The sequence below is a fragment of the Trichosurus vulpecula genome, chromosome 4, assembly GCF_011100635.1.
Source record: "Trichosurus vulpecula isolate mTriVul1 chromosome 4, mTriVul1.pri, whole genome shotgun sequence".
Lineage (NCBI taxonomy): Eukaryota > Metazoa > Chordata > Mammalia > Diprotodontia > Phalangeridae > Trichosurus > Trichosurus vulpecula.
In genome coordinates this window covers 269,017,444-269,033,901 of record NC_050576.1, presented here as the reverse complement: position 1 = coordinate 269,033,901, position 16,458 = coordinate 269,017,444, and the positions used below count along the sequence as shown (strand labels likewise).

General features: G+C 43.6%; 1 protein-coding gene across 1 annotated transcript in view; it reads left to right on the top strand.

Moving 5' to 3' along the window:
• The first annotated feature begins 1,987 nt into the window (after window positions 1–1,987).
• RASA2 (RAS p21 protein activator 2) overlaps window positions 1,988–16,458 on the top strand; it is a 142,412-nt gene continuing 127,941 nt past the window's right edge. The window contains exon 1 of the mRNA XM_036757558.1: window positions 1,988–2,139. Within this exon, the coding sequence (XP_036613453.1) occupies window positions 2,034–2,139 (106 nt within the window). The 5' untranslated portion in view covers window positions 1,988–2,033. The remainder of the gene's footprint in view (window positions 2,140–16,458) is intronic.

The following is a 16,458-nucleotide window of genomic DNA, read 5'->3' as shown; positions in this document are numbered from 1 at the left end:
TTACATCCAGAAAACAGATGATTCGAGTGAGCTAATTTGACCCAACACATTACTGGTTGTTATGTGGTCTTATCTGAGAATCACTTTAAAAATATTTTAACAAGGAAAAATGAGGGAAAATATGCTTAGAGAATCTGAACTTCTCAAAACCATAATAGCATCAATGTCTTTTTTTTAAAGCCAATTTGGGATCAGAGGACCTGGGTTAAAATCCTCAGCTTTTCCCTGTGTCACCTTGGACAAGTCAACTAACTTTTCTCGTCAGTTTATCTATAAATGAGAAAGTTGGGTCAGATAGCCTTTAAGGGCCTTCCCAGATCTAAGTGTATATTTTCATCTGAAAGGAAGGGTGGGCATGTAAATAGAGTGTCTACATTGGAGTCAGGAAGGCCTTGGTTCAAACCCAGGTTGAGGGTAGTCAATAAGCCTCAAACCCCTTGTGGGCATGTGAAGACAATTTGTTAGCATGGCCAGGAAGGAACCCCAAACAGGCACTGTGAAACGCTCAGACATAGAAGCCCCTGAGGTCATCCACTGCATCCAGGGCTGTCACAAGTGGTCTTGCCACTGGACTTTGATGAATGGAAGAGAGTGATGCTGACCATTTTGTGGAACTCTGCCTCACTTAACTCCAATTCACCGGGCAAGTCAAGGCATAGCTCCATGATGTCATTGGTCTTCTGGAAGGAAAAACAGCAGGTCTGTGACCACGACCAAAATCCGTCACTTTCTTTGCCCCAGAAAACGCTAGATGATTATGTTACAAATGTCAATCTTCATCAACGAAGTCTCGATCATCACGATAAATGGCATTTTTATAAGGTTTTCAAGGTTATAGCACCACACACATAAAGCAGCTAGGCTGGCACAGTGGATAGATTGCCTGGGCCTGGAATCAAGAAGACCTGACTTCACACCCAGCCTCTGACACTTACTAGCTGTGTGACAATGGGCAAGTCACTTAACCCTGTTTGCCTCAGTTTCCTTATCCGTAGAATGAATTAGAGAAGGAAATAGCAAACCACCTTAGTATCTTTGCCCAAAAAAAAAAACCCCAATGGGGTCATGAAGAGTTGAATATGACTAAAAAACGACTAAACGGAAAAGCTCTCTCTGTATCTAGACATCTGTATCTATAGGAGTGTATATCTATCTGTCATCTACCCCTCTGTCTCTCTCTCTAATCTCATCCGATCCTCACAACTCTCAGATCTGGCTTGCATCATTATGGTCATCTTACAGATGAGGAAAGAGCTGGACATGTGAAGCAACCAGTCTAGGGCCTGCAAAGCGGCTGAAGCAAGATTTGCATTTTCGGTCTAACCATTGCAGAACCTAGTTCTTCCATCGATAATCACGCCAATCGATCAGAGAGCATTTATTAAGCGCCTGCTACCGGCTAGGCACTTTCCGAACGGTCCATTTATCAGGGTGCTTCAAAGGCATCAGATCCAATTCAATAAATGCTTATTAGGCGCCTACTCCATGCCAGGCCCTGCATCATGCTACTCCTAAGGGCCGCCCATCCCTTCTCCCACGCAGTTGCTCCCACGGAGGACCGAGAAATGGGCTTCCGCACGGCGGGCGAGCCCGCAGGCATTGTCCGCGAAGAGTGGTCCGGCCAGGAGGGGTCGCCTCTTTAACAGACCCCGGGGGTTCAGCGACGACCCTTTCACCGCCACAGCAGCCCGGAGGGATGGGTCTGGGGGGCCAGTCCCGACCCTCCAGGGTTTTCGCTCGGGGATTTCTCCCCCACCCCCCATCAGGAGAGAGTGACTACTAGGCACCCCGCACTCCCCGCACCCGGCTCCGGCTGCGAGGAGCGCTCTCGGGCTGGGCGTGGCTGAGGGAGGGACGGGGGCGCGGCGGAGGGGCGGGGCCCGAGGGAGTGATGGCCCGGCGGCGGGGGCGGGGGGCGGAGCCGAGGCTCGGGATTGGGCCCGCCCTGCCTCAGTCCTGCCTCCTCCCCGCCAGGCCTCTCCGGGCTACGCAGGCGGCGGCGGCGGCGGCTGCGGCGGGGCCGGGGTAGCACTATGGCGGCGGCAGCTCCCCTCAGCGAGGCGGCGGCGGCGAACGGCGCTGTGGCCGAAGCCACCGACACGGAGGTCCGCGTGCTGCAGAGCCTGCGCGGCAAGATCTGTAAGCGAGGGCTGGGGCTGCTGGGCGGCCGGGGGCCGGGGCGGTGGCCCGGGCTGCAGGGGCGGCGGGCGCAGGCTCCAGCTCCCTCCGGGGCCGGCAGGCCCGGCGGCCCCGCCCCGCCTGCCCGGGCGCGCGGGCCACGACCGCGGCCTCGTGGTGGGCGCGGGGCGGGGCCGGGCGGGGCGGGGGCTCGGGCAGGGCCCGCACGGGAGCGGGGTGGGCCGGTGGGAGGGGCAGGATGTGGTGGCTTCCTGCGCGCGCCGCCGACCCTCGCCCGCTGCCGGCCCCGGCGCCGCGGCCGCCGCCGCTTCCTTTCTGTCGCTCGGTTCGGCTCCTCCCGGGGCTCGGAGTTCTCCTGCCCTCAGGCTCCTCTTAGCCCCCGGTCATCTACTAGGCGCCTACTGTATGTCCTCCGGGGGCTCCCCATCCAACAGCGGGGGAGACACCCCACAAACCGGTAACCCCCATACCGGCAGCGAACCCAAGCTTGGGACCTTGGGCCGCAGCTGGCCATCCGGGCCCAGCCTGCCTTACCCCCCAGGCTGCTGGCTTTGTTCTGTTCAGATGGAGGCAGAATTGGAACTTGGGATCTCTGGTCCTCGGAGCTCCCTTTCCACTGTACCGCGCCTGACGGATCCCGGGGGAAAGCTGAGCATCTGCTGCCTCTGGCCCTTGTAATTGCTTGTGTGACCTTGGGCAAGTCATCCCAGCCTTCGACATACCGTAGGCGCTTACTAAATGCTTTGCCACTGGCGCCTCAGTGACCTGTTTTTACTTGGCGTAGTGAGAAGGCTCCTGAGTCTGGGGTCCAGTGGCCCGTCCTTGCCACGGATAACCCCGGGGGGACCTTGGGCAGGTCATTCTGGGGGCCTCAGTTTCCTTTACTGCAAAATGAGAGGGCCGGACTGGATGACCCCCAAGGTCCCTCCCAGGCTCAGATGTCTAAGATTGTGTGATGGATTCAGTTAATTTTAGAGATCCAGCGTAAAAAATGATGTTCTGCCATCTTGCTGAAATGAGTTGTGCATTTTTATTTAGCTTACCCAAATTGTTAAGCTTGGTGGCCAAGATGAGTGACTCTCATTTGGAAAGGTATGTGCCAAAACTCATTTGAAGTGAAATGATTAAAAATACATTTATGAAAAGATAGAAAATTTTGCTCTTTTACAATTTTTATTTACTGCTCCCTCAGTGATCTTTTCTTACTAAAAGAGCTGGAAAACTATCATAGGTATAGATTTGGAAAGGACCTGAGAAGTCTTTTAGTTCAGCCTTCTCATTTTACAGATGAGGAAACTGAGTCAACACCGTTTGGTCACCTAGGCAGATAAGTGTCAGAGCTGGGATTCGAACACAAGCCATTTGACTCCAGACTCAGCATTTATTCAGCATTCTTCCCAGTATTCCATGCTCCCTGTCAAATTAGTTACATTTTTGCTTTTCTTCCCTCTTCTAGTATGTTGTTTTTTTTTCTTTCCCCTTCTTAGTTTATTTGGGATTTAATTGTGCCCTCGAACAACCGTGTCACATTTTCCATTGCTTTTCTCCCTAAATGGCCATTGGAGTCTTGTTAGAACAGTTTTCTACAAACTAGGAAATGAAGCAGGGTATTGGCTGTGGTTACCTGTCACTTTCTAGCCCTGAACTTAAATTTTAGGGCATACAATTATTTTCATTACCTGAAACTTAATGGTGAGAAGTGTTATGTTTCATATCTGTGTATTGGTATCAGAAATTTAGAGCTCACAGGGGCCTCAGTTTCTTCATTGATAAAAAGACTAGATGACCTCACACTACTCTTTGGTGCTAAATCTGTAGTCCTGGGACAAAAGATGCTATTGTGAACACCCTTTTCTGCAGATAGAAAAAAACAGGTCCTCATTTTACATTATACAGCTCTTTGTGTGTGTGTGTTTATGTATTTATGTATGTATAAGAGCCAAGTGTGTCAAAAACATACACACAAACTCAACCACTCAGTATAAGCTACTCCTTCCCATTTTCTATTTTAGTATTATTTGATAATCAGGCAGAGCATCTATTGGGCATTGGGACTTCGGCTCCATGCTACAAGCCTTGGTTCTTGCACAGAATTTAGTAGGATATCTTATAGGTTTGGTTAATGAAGGATCTTTTTCAAGCATGGTGTCATATATGATTATGCTCCATGACATGGATCCCCAGTATAACAGTTTAAGGAAGCAGCAGTAAAATTGAAGCTTTTGTTTTATTATCTGGGGTGACATGGGGGGAGGCTTAAAGTTCTTTTTTTAAAAACTGAAACTTATTTCTTTTGTGGGATTAAATCATCTCTACCATACAGACCTGGAAATGGGCCCTCCGTCTAATGTCAGCCAACTGCTGGAATTGCAATTATCACGGTTATAGTCACTGTTCTGCTAGGATTCCATCAGAGACATCAATCGTGTGCTTTCTGAAGTTTATTACTCAGATTGTAGAACATATTTTTCATTGAAAGAGAAAACCCTGAAGTTTTCCTCTCCCTCCCCCCGCCTTGTTTTTTTTTTTCCATTTACAAAAAACAAACTTTTCATTGGCATAGCACAGAAGTGGAGGGTTCACACTTACCATTGTAGAACAGGTGTCCCCCACTCTGTTTTTATGAGGATGAGCTACTTTTCACATCCCTCAGAGCCTTGAGATAGTTGAGGGGTTAGGAAGGTGTGCTGAAGGGGACAGTGGTGGAAAAGGCTGACCTTAGGGTCTCTGAGCTGATCTGTTGGAGAAGGGAAATGGCCCCTCTCTACACTTAGTCCCTTCTCCAGGGGGATCCTAGGAAATCGTATGGCAACAGCTTCAGGTCACAACAGCCCTGTAAGATAGATTAATCAACGAGCATTTATTCGGTGCCATTTTGTGCTATTCCTTGTGCTGATCGCTGAGGATGCAGAGACCCAAGGGAGCCAGCCCCTGCCCCCCAGGAACTCTCCTCCTAATGGGAGATGTATGTCTACAAGGTGCAGTCAAGTACAACGTAAACTTGAATGGGAAGGCACTAGTGGCTGGGCAAAGAAAGGTCTTAGAAGGGATCTTGGAGCCTCTAGTCCTCCCCTCTCACTTTATAGATAGGAGTTTCAAAGATTTGTGCAAGGTTGCCGGCGGTGTCAGAGCCTTGGTGTGAAAGTAGGCGTTCACACTCCAAATCCATTTTTCTTCTTCTTCCATTGCACTGACTGACTCAAGTAGTACAATCCTCATTTTGCAGATGAGAAAAATGGGTGCTTATCAAGTATATAAATGACTTGCCCATAGTCACACAGCTTAGTATTTTGGAGCTTGTAGACTCTGCTTTAGAGAATCCTATGGCTATTGAAAAGGGAGGGAATCTACTGTCTTTTCTCTCTCTGCTTCTCCAGTCTCTTTACCACAGATCATCCCAGAGATGTGAGGCTTGATCTTCCTTTAAAAGACTGAACATTTTTACCACTTTCCTTAGTTACTCATTCTAGTATTTAATTTTCCCATATAAAAAGTTGTATTTTAACTAGCTCCTCTAGAAAGTCCATTGTGGATCAAGATTGCTTCAGGTTAAGAGTTATTTACTTTATATACTGAGCTTCCTCTCCCTCCAAAAACCAAAGCAAACACTCGAAATGTGGGTGTGTGGGAAGGGGGAGGACACACACACACACACACTCTTTTTTTTTCTTGGTGAGCAGAATTAGGATTATTTTAGTGGTAAAGTTACAAATACCTTCCTAAGAACAAATGTTATTTGCAGTCTCCTTTTCTTTCCACGGTGCTTTTACTTTGCAACGTTGCCCTTACTATCCATTGAACCATAATTTGTCTGTTTAATATTGTGGTGAGTAAAATCCAAACAGTATGATTTACTCTGGGTTTATGTAAGCCCCAGACCCAAGGGAGATCATATAGGGATTGGGCACTGGGAGGTGGCACAGGAGAGAGCACTGGATCTTGAGTCCTAAAGATCTGAGTTCAAATCCTATCCCAGATACTTGTGTGACCCTGGGCAAGTCCCTTAACCTCTTTGCTTTAGTTTCCTCATTTGTAAAAATAGGGATAATAAGAGCACCTGCCTCTCAGGGTTGTTGTAATGATCAAATGAAATAATAATTGTAAAAGTGCTTATGAGGCACAGCACCTGGCACATTGTAAGTGCTATAGAAATGTTAGCTATTATTATTAGGACTGAATCTTTGGACATTCTAGTTTTGAAAGTTTGGTTTACTATACCCTTGTCCTGGAACTGACTTGTGCCACCTGAGGTCTTTATTAATAGGAATAATTGAGCAGAACTGTTCACCAAAGCACATACTCTGGGTCTGCCTTTACGTATCCAAGGGGATCAACCAGAACTGGACCATTTCCTGAGGGGATGCATATGGAGCACGAGGTGGCTGACTAGCCAGCATCCTTGCTTCATTCTTCTTTTTCCTCCCAAACCTTTTTGGGCACCTATAGCAATGAAAGGTTCATCCCTTACAAAACTGTTACTTCCTGCTGTTAACTACTGCTTGAACTGGTGCCAAATGTTCTCTGGTCTCTCATCTTCCTTTGTCTCTTTCAGTACTTTTTTTTTTAATGTAGTCTTGGGGAAAGAAGTTATTTGTTTAAGAACAGAGGTTCTTAACCCTTTCTGTGTCATGGACCTCTTTGGCAGGTCTTGTGAAGCCTGTAGCCCTTTGCTAAGAATAATGTTTATTGCATACCTTTATAATTGAAGGAAATGCTAAATTTCACTTAGAGGATTTTTTCCCCATCAAATTTCACAGACTCCCTGAAATCTATCAAGTTTAGAACCCTGTATTCTACAAACTTACTGTATTACTATTGAATTATTTAATTTTGCTACCTGGTTTCAATATTAATAGGTCTCACATGATTATTCTAGTATCTCATTTTCTGCATCTAAGAACCATTTTGCTCTTGTTACCACTCGGGGATTTGGTGGAAAAATTATCTAGATAGAACCATTCACTTTTATTCATCATTCTAAGTGATCTTATCACTAACAAAATAATACATGAATTTCTAGAAGCCCACTCTCTACATTTTAAACATAGTATGTATAAGGTTGCAGAGATACCAACACGTCTGTTAGCTGAGACTTTTTATTTTTGAATTTTGTTACTTTTAGTAGATTTGTGTACTTGGAATACTTGTGACTAAAGCAGAACTGAGTTCCATTTGTGGCTTGTGGAAATCTGCTAATATAATGAATTGTAATCTTACCTTTGACTTTAAAAGTTTTTAACATAGGTAAGAGTGATTTTTTTAAAAAGTATGAATCTAAAAGTGTTTTGCCAAATTTTATCATTAGAAATACAGGGAGAAAAAAAAGGTACTTTCAAGTGAGGAATTCACTGTGCTTGATGGATGCTTTTAAGATGCTTGAAGAAACTTTGCTTCACGTACATGGAGCTAGGGAGAAGAGAGTTCTTTTTGGAAATAACCCAAGGACAGCTGCTACCTAAGCCACAAGGAGGATGGACCTGTTAGGATTATTTCTGGACTTGGAGCCTGGCACCTGGGTTTGAATTCCATCTCCGATATACTTTAGCTGTGTAACCATAAACAAGTCGCTTACATTCTCTAGGTCTGTTTTCTTATCTATAAAATGAAGATAATTCTTATATTACTATCTCAGGGTACCTGTGAGGAAAATACCTTGTAAGGCCTTGGCATATCACATAAATGTGAGATTTTTTTAAAATGAAAAAATTTTTTAAAGAGATTGTAAAATCGATGGAATCAAAATTGGGGACCTTTCTGTTTTGTTGGTATTCGACTAGAAATTATAGCAGTAATCTGACTTCTTTCTTAAGTATTATCACGGCCTGATTGATGACCTGGTTTTTAGTCTCCAATGTCTGATCTGTTCTACCCACAGCTGACAAATTAATATTTATGTGGCACGACTCTGACCTTGTCACCCTCTTGTCCCTAGTTTTCTGTGGTTGTCTATTACCTTTAGGATGAAATACAAACTCTTCAGCTTAGCATTTAAAGCTCTTTCACATTTAACTCTAGCAGTCTCCCTGCTCAGACATTTAAAGTTAGTCACCTTCACAAACTCTACATTCCAGTCTCTCTCAGGTCTATTTCTTGCCTGAACGCAGCATTGTCTCCTGTCCTTTTGCTGTTGGACGGCATCCTCCAGACCAGGAATGGCCTGTTCTCGCCTCTGCTTCTTCTAATCCTTCACCTTTTGAACACTTTCCCAATTCCTTTAGTTGTTAGTGGCTTCTCCCTCTTCAAATTAAACCACTCTCAGGTACCTGCTGTGGGCAGGGCACTGTGCTAGGTTCTGCAGATAAAAGCAGTCCCTGCTCTTGAGGAGCTTACATTCTGTTGGTAGATATAGCAGCATACACAAGCAAATGAAGACAGAAGAAAAGCTGCCTGCCAGCTTTGCCTCCACTTCCTCTCCTCTCACTCCTTCGCTTCTTGCATTTGACTTCTGACCTCCTCATTCAGCTGAAACAGATTTCTTCAAAGTTGCCAGAGACTACTTCATGGTAAAGTCCTAGGACCTTTTGTTAGTTGTCATCCTTCTGGACAACTCTTTGCAATGTAACATTTGACCCGGCTAACCACTGTCTCCTCCTGGATACTGTATCCTCCCTGGGATTATGTAACTTCTCTGTCTCAGTTCTCTTACCTGTCTGACCCCTCCTTTGCTTGCCCATCATCCTTATCAAGCCCTCCAGCTGTGGGTATATGCCCCAAGACTCTTTTCCTAGGCTCCCAGTTCTTCCTTCTCTACATTGCCTCATTTGGTGTGTCTTGGTAATTATTATCCATATAGATGATGGCCACATCAATATATCTAACCTATGTCTCCTGAGCTCTAGCTATGTATCATTAACTGCTTGTTGAACATTTTGAACTGGATCTCAGTTTGCACAAGCATCTTAAAATCAGCATGTCTAAAAACGACTCATCTTTCCCCTCTAACCCCATACCTTTTCTGTATTTCCCTATTTCCTTCGGAGACATCATGATCCTTACAGTTTCTGATACACCCCAAACTCAGCGATATTCTATTCTCCTCACTCTTACTCATTCCACACAGCCAATCACTTGCGAGGTCTTGTCAATTTTGTCTCCTTAAGATTTCTGGCCTGTATACCCTTCTCTCCTCTGCCATGGCTTCTATGTTAATTTAGACACTGAACAGCTCTGATGTCTACTGTCCAATCCAATAAATGTTAAGCGCCTGCTTTAGTGCCAGGCACTGCTAAGTGCTGGGGTTACAATGAATAGAAAAATAGTCCCTGCCTTCAAGGAGCTTAGAATCTAAAAGGGGAGACAACACACAAAAGAGGAAGGGAAAGTGGGAGTGGAAGTAGAGACAGGACTGGACACCAGAAAGTATCTTGGAGTAGAGACCAGGCAGGGTGACAGATGCAAAGTGGAAGGAGCTGAGAGTCCTTTTTCTGCCCTCAATAAAGGAAGGCATTGGGAGGAGTTTGGCACTGCATCCTCCAGCCCTCCAACCAGAGGGGAGGAGAGGCTGAGGGAGATGGGGTCAGTGAAGGTTGCAGTTTGCTGAATGGTGGTGAGTTTAAAGGTGAAGAGCTTGTCCTGGGGTTAAATCCAGGCAGGGCTACAGATGGAAAGTAAAGAGGCAGTAGTCTTCTAATTGGCTTCCCTACCCCAAGTCTCTCCTGTTTGCAGTCTGTCTTCCACATAGTCTTCTTAAAGCACAGTTCTATTAACTCTGTGGTCTGTCAGCCAATCAGTCGTGTGCGTTTATTAAACACTATGTACCAGGTACTGTTAAGCTTGGGAATACAAAGAAAAAGCAAAAATAGTCCCTCACATCCTGGCCCCTGCCTCTTTCCATGTAGCTTCAGCCAAAGTGGCCTTTTTACTGTTTTTTTCCTACATGGCACTTGGTTTCCATAGCTTGGTGCTGGTTGTCCCTGTATCAGGAATTCCCTCCCTCCTTACATCTGGCTCTTAGAATCCCAAGTTTCTTTGAAGACCAAGTTCAAGGGCCACTTTCTCCAGGATGGTCACTTGAGCCTTACCTCCCACCCCCACCCCCCAAGGGCCATTCGCCAGCATTTATTGTGTCGCCTGTGCTTATTCTGCCTCCAGGCTGACTAATAGTTTGAATTACAATGTCATTGCTGGAGGGAAAAGAGTGCTGTTGATCCACTGGCCTGGAGAATCAGGCATTTTGGAGCAGCTAGGGACCAGGGTTTAAATCTCAAACGAGTCACTTAAGCCTCGGGGTTCTGGTTTAGATTATCTTTAAAGGCCCCTCCCGTCTCTAAGAGCTCCGGAGGAAGAGGAGTGGAGTTTGTGCCGTGATTTGAAGGAAGCTCTGGATTCCAGGAGATGAAGTGTGGAGACAGTGGCCATAGGAGATAAGCGTATCAATATAGAACAGACAGCAACACCAGTTTGATTGAAGCAGAGAGTTTTGAAGTGGAATAATTTGAAATTAGGCTGGAGAGGCAGGTGGGAGCTGTGTAGTGAAACTTGCCCTCCTCTCCAGTTTGGTACTTCAGATTACCCTCTGTATCATCTCTTATCCTCTCCTCCTTTGCTCTAGTATGGGGGATAAGGGTATCTTTCTCGCCAATTCCAATCCTTTAGGTTCTTGATCTCATCCTTACCCATATCCTGCAGGATCTTGCCCCTTTGAATATGCTTTCTGTCTCCTTCAAACTCTGCCTAATCTGCTGACTCCTTCCTGACTGTCTTCCAAGATAGCCAACTCTCTTCCAGCCTTAAAAAGCCTTCTTGTGATTCTACTTGTCCCTTCCCACAAACACCCTCTATCTCTCCTTACTTTCACAGTCAAACTAGAAAAAAAAGCTGTTTATACTCATTTTGCCTCCCACTCACTTCTCAGACCCTGGTTTCTCTGGCTTGCATCCCATTCAGCTGAAACAGGCCTCTCCAAGATCACCAAGGACTCAGGACTCAACTCCACTCTTATTCACCTATCCATGGCCAACCATTCTTTGCTAAATCCAGTGGCCTTTTCTCCATTCTCATCCATCTTGACTTTTCTGTTGTGTTTGACCTAGTTGACTATCATTTCTAGATATTCCTTTCTCCTGGGTTCTCATGGTATATGTATGTGTGTGTATATATATATATATATATATATATATATATATATATATATATATATATATATATATATATATATCTTCCTATCTGTTGGACCAGTTCTAATTGGTCTCCGTGTGAATCATCTATGGAAAATGCAGTTTTCTGTATTATGAGGCACTATCCTGGACCTTCCCTTCAGTCTCCACTTTTATCTTGGTGAGCCTGTCAGCTGTAGTTAAGTACTTTGTATCTATTTATATTCTTTTTTTTCTTAAATACTTCTATATGCCTTATACAAAGTATATGACAAAGGTATAAGTGCTTGTTGATTGTATTATCATCTCTTATGGATTCACCTCTTGTCTCTAAACATCCAGTCTTACCTCCTTAGTGTCTGAACCTGTTTGCTTGACACCTGGCTGCCCCATAGGCCTCTCAGACTTGGTATGTCCAAAACCAAATTTATGATCTTTCCCCCTAAAGCTTTCCCTAGCCTCCCCATTTGTCATTCTCCCCTTATTTCTTTTGAGAATGTCATCTTTCTTCTCGTCACCCAGGTTCATAGTCAGGACTCTGCTCTTCCTATTTGCTTTTGGAAGCAACTGGTTGGCCTGGAGTTAGGAAGACCCGAGTTCATATCCAGCCTGAGACATTTACTGGCTCTGTGATCTGGCCAAATCACTTAACCTCTGTCTTCCTCAGTACCCTCAGCTGTGAAACATAGATAAGAACCTACCTCATGAGGTTTTTGTGTGGAAGAAATAAGATACTTGGAAAGTGCCTGGCACATTCACTTGCTGTCTTGTGGTCCCAGCTCTTCAGCATCTCTCACATCATTCTCACCATAACCATCCTAGTTCAGAATCTAATCACTCCTCCCTTAGTCATCCAGGCTTTCTTCTTTCCAGGTCATCTGAAATTCTTTATTCCTAACACATAGCTCTGACTGTTTCACTGCCCTGCTCAGGAAGTTTCAGTGACTCCCCATTACTTTTTTGATAAAATATGAACTCCAATGGTTGACACATAAAAACCTTGCTAGTCTGGCAGCAGCCTCTTCCCAGGCTTCCGAATCACATACTCTGCTCTTGAGTCAGACTGCTCATCTCCTTTCTCCATACCAACAGGAACACTGTCCTTCATTATTTCCTGCTCTTGGAAACCCCAGCTCCCTTCGACACTCAGCCCACATGCTGCTGTCTCTTTCAAGAGATTCTTTCTGGTTGCCCCAGTTCTGAGTGCTGCCCAGTCCCACACTGATCACTGTTTTGACTTCTTAGTAGGATGGTGTATTCCTCCAGTAGAGGAATGCTCTGCTCCTGGAGGGCAGAGGTCCTCTCACCTTTGTACTTGTATGCCCATTTTTCAACATAGTGTCTGGTAAGTCAGGGGACTTAAAGGCTTGTTTGATTAGTTGAAAGATTTTAAATGCCAGTCAGGCATGTTTGTATTTTATCCTGGAGGCAATAGAGAGCCATTAGGATTTTTGAATAGACAGATAGGATCACAGTTGTATTTTAGCAACAGTTTGGCAGCTCTGGAGAAGAGATTAGAGAGGAGAGAGACTACATACAAAAGGGTTATTTAGGAGGCTATTTTAATAGTCCAGATAAGGGGTGGACCTGAACTAGAATGGAGGCTATGTTAGAAATATTAGGAAATCGACAGTACTTAGCAGTTGATTAATTGTGGGGGTTAAGGGAGAGGGAAGGAAGAGTCAAGAATCCTTTCAAAGCTATGAACCTGAGTAACTGACTAGAGGGTTAGTAGTAATTGCCTTCAGCAGACTACCCATGTCCTGTGTTATATTACTGGGTTATTTACATCTTATCTCCCTTGTTAGTATGTGAACTCCTTGAGGACAAGAACTGCCTTTTACCTTTCGTTGTCTCCTCCGTGTTTAACACAATGTCTGGCATGTGGAAAGGGCTTAATAAAAGCTTTTGGATTGATTGAATTAAGATCAGAGTATCACAGATTTAGAGCTAGACTTTACCCTAGAGGTCATCTAGGCCACCTCCCTCATTTTACAGATGAGGAAATGCAGGCCAGGAGAGGTTAAGTGATTTGTCTGAGTCAGACAGGTAATTAAGATTAGAGCTGGGGGGCGGGGGGAGGATTTAGAAGTTTTAGATAGCTATGGGACATTCTGGTAGAAACATAGTTGGTATCAGAAGAATAGATTTCAGGTGAGAGATTAGGCCTGGATGTATAAATTTAGGAACCATTTCTATAGAGTTGATCATTGAAGCCTTGGGAACTCAATTGATTATTTAGTGAGCCTCTGTTATATACCAGACTCTGGGCATCTAAAGACAAAAGTGAAACTTCCCCAGCCTCAGTGACTTTACTATTGGAGAAAATATGTTCACAGATAAATATATGCAGAGTAAATATAATTTTCTATTTAAAACTATAAAGAGAGCTCTAACACTGAGGCATTTCACCCTTAGGAAGAGCTTTTAGTAGGAGATGGCCCCCTGAATCTGTGCCTTGAAGAAAGTTCAGGGATTCTAGATGGCAGATGTGAGGAGGGAGAACCTTCCAGGAGTGGGCAAGAACAAGGGGTATGCACTGTTGTGTAAGGGGAACGTGGAGTGGTTCTAGCCAAACTGATCTCCATACTATTGCTGCTCTCTTCCTGATGGCTTCACCTATGGAAAGAATATAGACAGAAAAGAGTCCAGGACAGAGCCTGCCCAGTAGTTGGAAGAAAGAGTTGGAGGAGACTAGAAAGGCATGATCAGAAAGCTAGGAGAACCACAAGAGAGCAGAGTCATGGAAGCAAGGAGAGGAGAGAGCATCTGAGACTGCTCAGTGGTTAAGTAAAAGGATTAAATGCTTATTGAAAGAAGTAATGAAAAAAATATGCTTTGGGTCTAAATTATTTGATGCAAATATTTTATTTAGTTTTCTAAACCTTCTGTTAATATAGTCATAGGGTCATAAATTTAGAGCTGGAAATACTCTTAGGAACCATCTAGCCCACCCTCCTTATTTTACAGATAACCTGAAATGCAGAGAAGTGAAGTCATTTGTCTAGAACCTCATGAGAGATAAGTAATAGAGCCCAGGTTTGAACCTAGGCCCTTTGACTCCAAATTCACCAATCCTTCATTCCATTATATGCTTAGTTCTTTCTATAATCAGCATATGAGTTCTCTGTGTAAAATCAGGCAACAAAAACCACAGAGATTGTGGGGACAGTGGCATTAGGGCCACAACACTCAAAACCTTCATCAGTGACACAATTAAAAAAATAATAAAAATGGTAACACAGTTTATATATGTTAAATGGTTAAAGGTGCATAAAAACTACCATAAATAGGCTTGGCGCCGCCCCCCCCCCCACCTTCTCACAGGGTGGGCTGGCAGAGTGGAGCTTGGGGAGGCAGAAACTTTGGCTGGAGACCATGGCCCCAGCTTCTCCTGCCCCAGGAGGTATACAATAAATGTGGCACTTCACCTTGACAAAGACCTGATGTTTGCTTATGGAAGTGGGCTTAGGAAGGATTACCACTTGGGAGTTATTGTACGGTGGTTTGGTTTTCTGCATTCAAGTAGTTTCTCCCCCAAGAAATCGCATAGAAGCAAACTCATTCAGTGAAAAGCCTCTGCAGTTCAACAATGAAACAGTCATTCAAAAGACACCGGTCATTCCAAAAGCTCAGTGATAGAATCATTTATATTTCTGTCTGTTTTGTTCTGCCACAGTCAGGACAGCCTTCTGTGGGTGTTGTTTCAACCTCATTTTTCTTTCAAGTATGAGTCATTACAGCCATTACATACACACCAAAGTAACCTTTAAAAGAGAAAGAAAGAAAAACAACTAATTTTTTTTTCTGCCTCTTTTTCATAAGACAATAATTACTGGTCTTTCTGAAGAGGCCTAAATGCTTCTGAGTAAGGTGAGAGCTATAGTTTTTTCAATGGGATATTTTGAGGGAAAGAACAAAATGGTAACCTAGGTATGTTCCTACTACCTTTCTCAACCTCAGGAATGCTTGCTTTAAATTTATCAGCAAGCATTACCAAGTTGTTTTCCTCACCTTCAAACAAACAAACATACGGGAACATATACTCCTAGAGGCAACATGGCAGAGTGAATCCAAGGCCAGCCCTTAAGTCAGGGGGATCTAGGTTCACAGTCCTACCTGGCTTCCTCCTAACCAAAAGGCATGTCACCAAACTCTCCATGCCCCAGGCAACTCTCTGAGACTGTCAATTACAGAGGGTTGCCAATCTGCAGAATGAGAGGAAATTTCCACAGGCAGAATTCCCCACATTGATGAAATGACAGGTCTTGACCAAAACAAAATACTGTAATTTTAAAATTATATCTATGTAACTTCCACAATCATCAATTTTACTTTGGCTGTGTGGAGAAGGTCTAGTCTAGGGTGTGGTGAGTCACCTCAAAAAGCAAGTAGTGTCTTACGGACTGATGAAAGATTACAGATAAACAAGGCATTTTGTGGCAACTAAATTAGATATTAATTGAAGCTTTCTAAAAGTTAAGTCATTAACGTATGTACATTTTGAAATAAATTATTCATTTAGGTTTTGCTATATTGTATAACAATATTGTATAATGGTATTAGTTGCAAAAGAAAACTTTTATAGCTCCTATCCCCTAAATCATAAATACATTCAAAGATGTATCGAGGGAAAAAAGGTGAGATGCCTTCTAGCCAACTCTCGAAGTAGTGCCTAAATGTAATTTATTCTAACTTCACTCAAATATTATTGCCTGTTTGGCCTTCTAAATAAAATGATTCATGAATTTAGATACATATTAAAAGTACAAATGCATCAATTAAAGAAATGCAACCTCTGAGTTATCACTCAGTTTTCAGTATACAATGAATTACTGTTACAGTTAGCATGAACATCTAAATATCTATGGTGACTAAAATTTTTGCACATAAAACATCCATCATTGTATACAAGGTTTGAAAGGGAAAAATAAAACAATCCTAAGTTTAGACAAATGCCATCCCTTAACTTACAATCTTTAGGAATACAGTATATGAAGAGAAGGCTGAGTTAATAAATAATGTCTTGTACTTTATAGTTGTAACCTTGAACATATAGCAGGATAGTCAAAAGGGAAAATATAATAATTCTGTGAATTTGGCATATAGCTACTTTCCAGGAATACCTGGTAGTCAGGAACCTCTACCTAAATTACCCTGACTAAATAATAGTGCATTTTACTCTGTTCTTCTCACATTCAATAAAAACATATGCTAAATACAT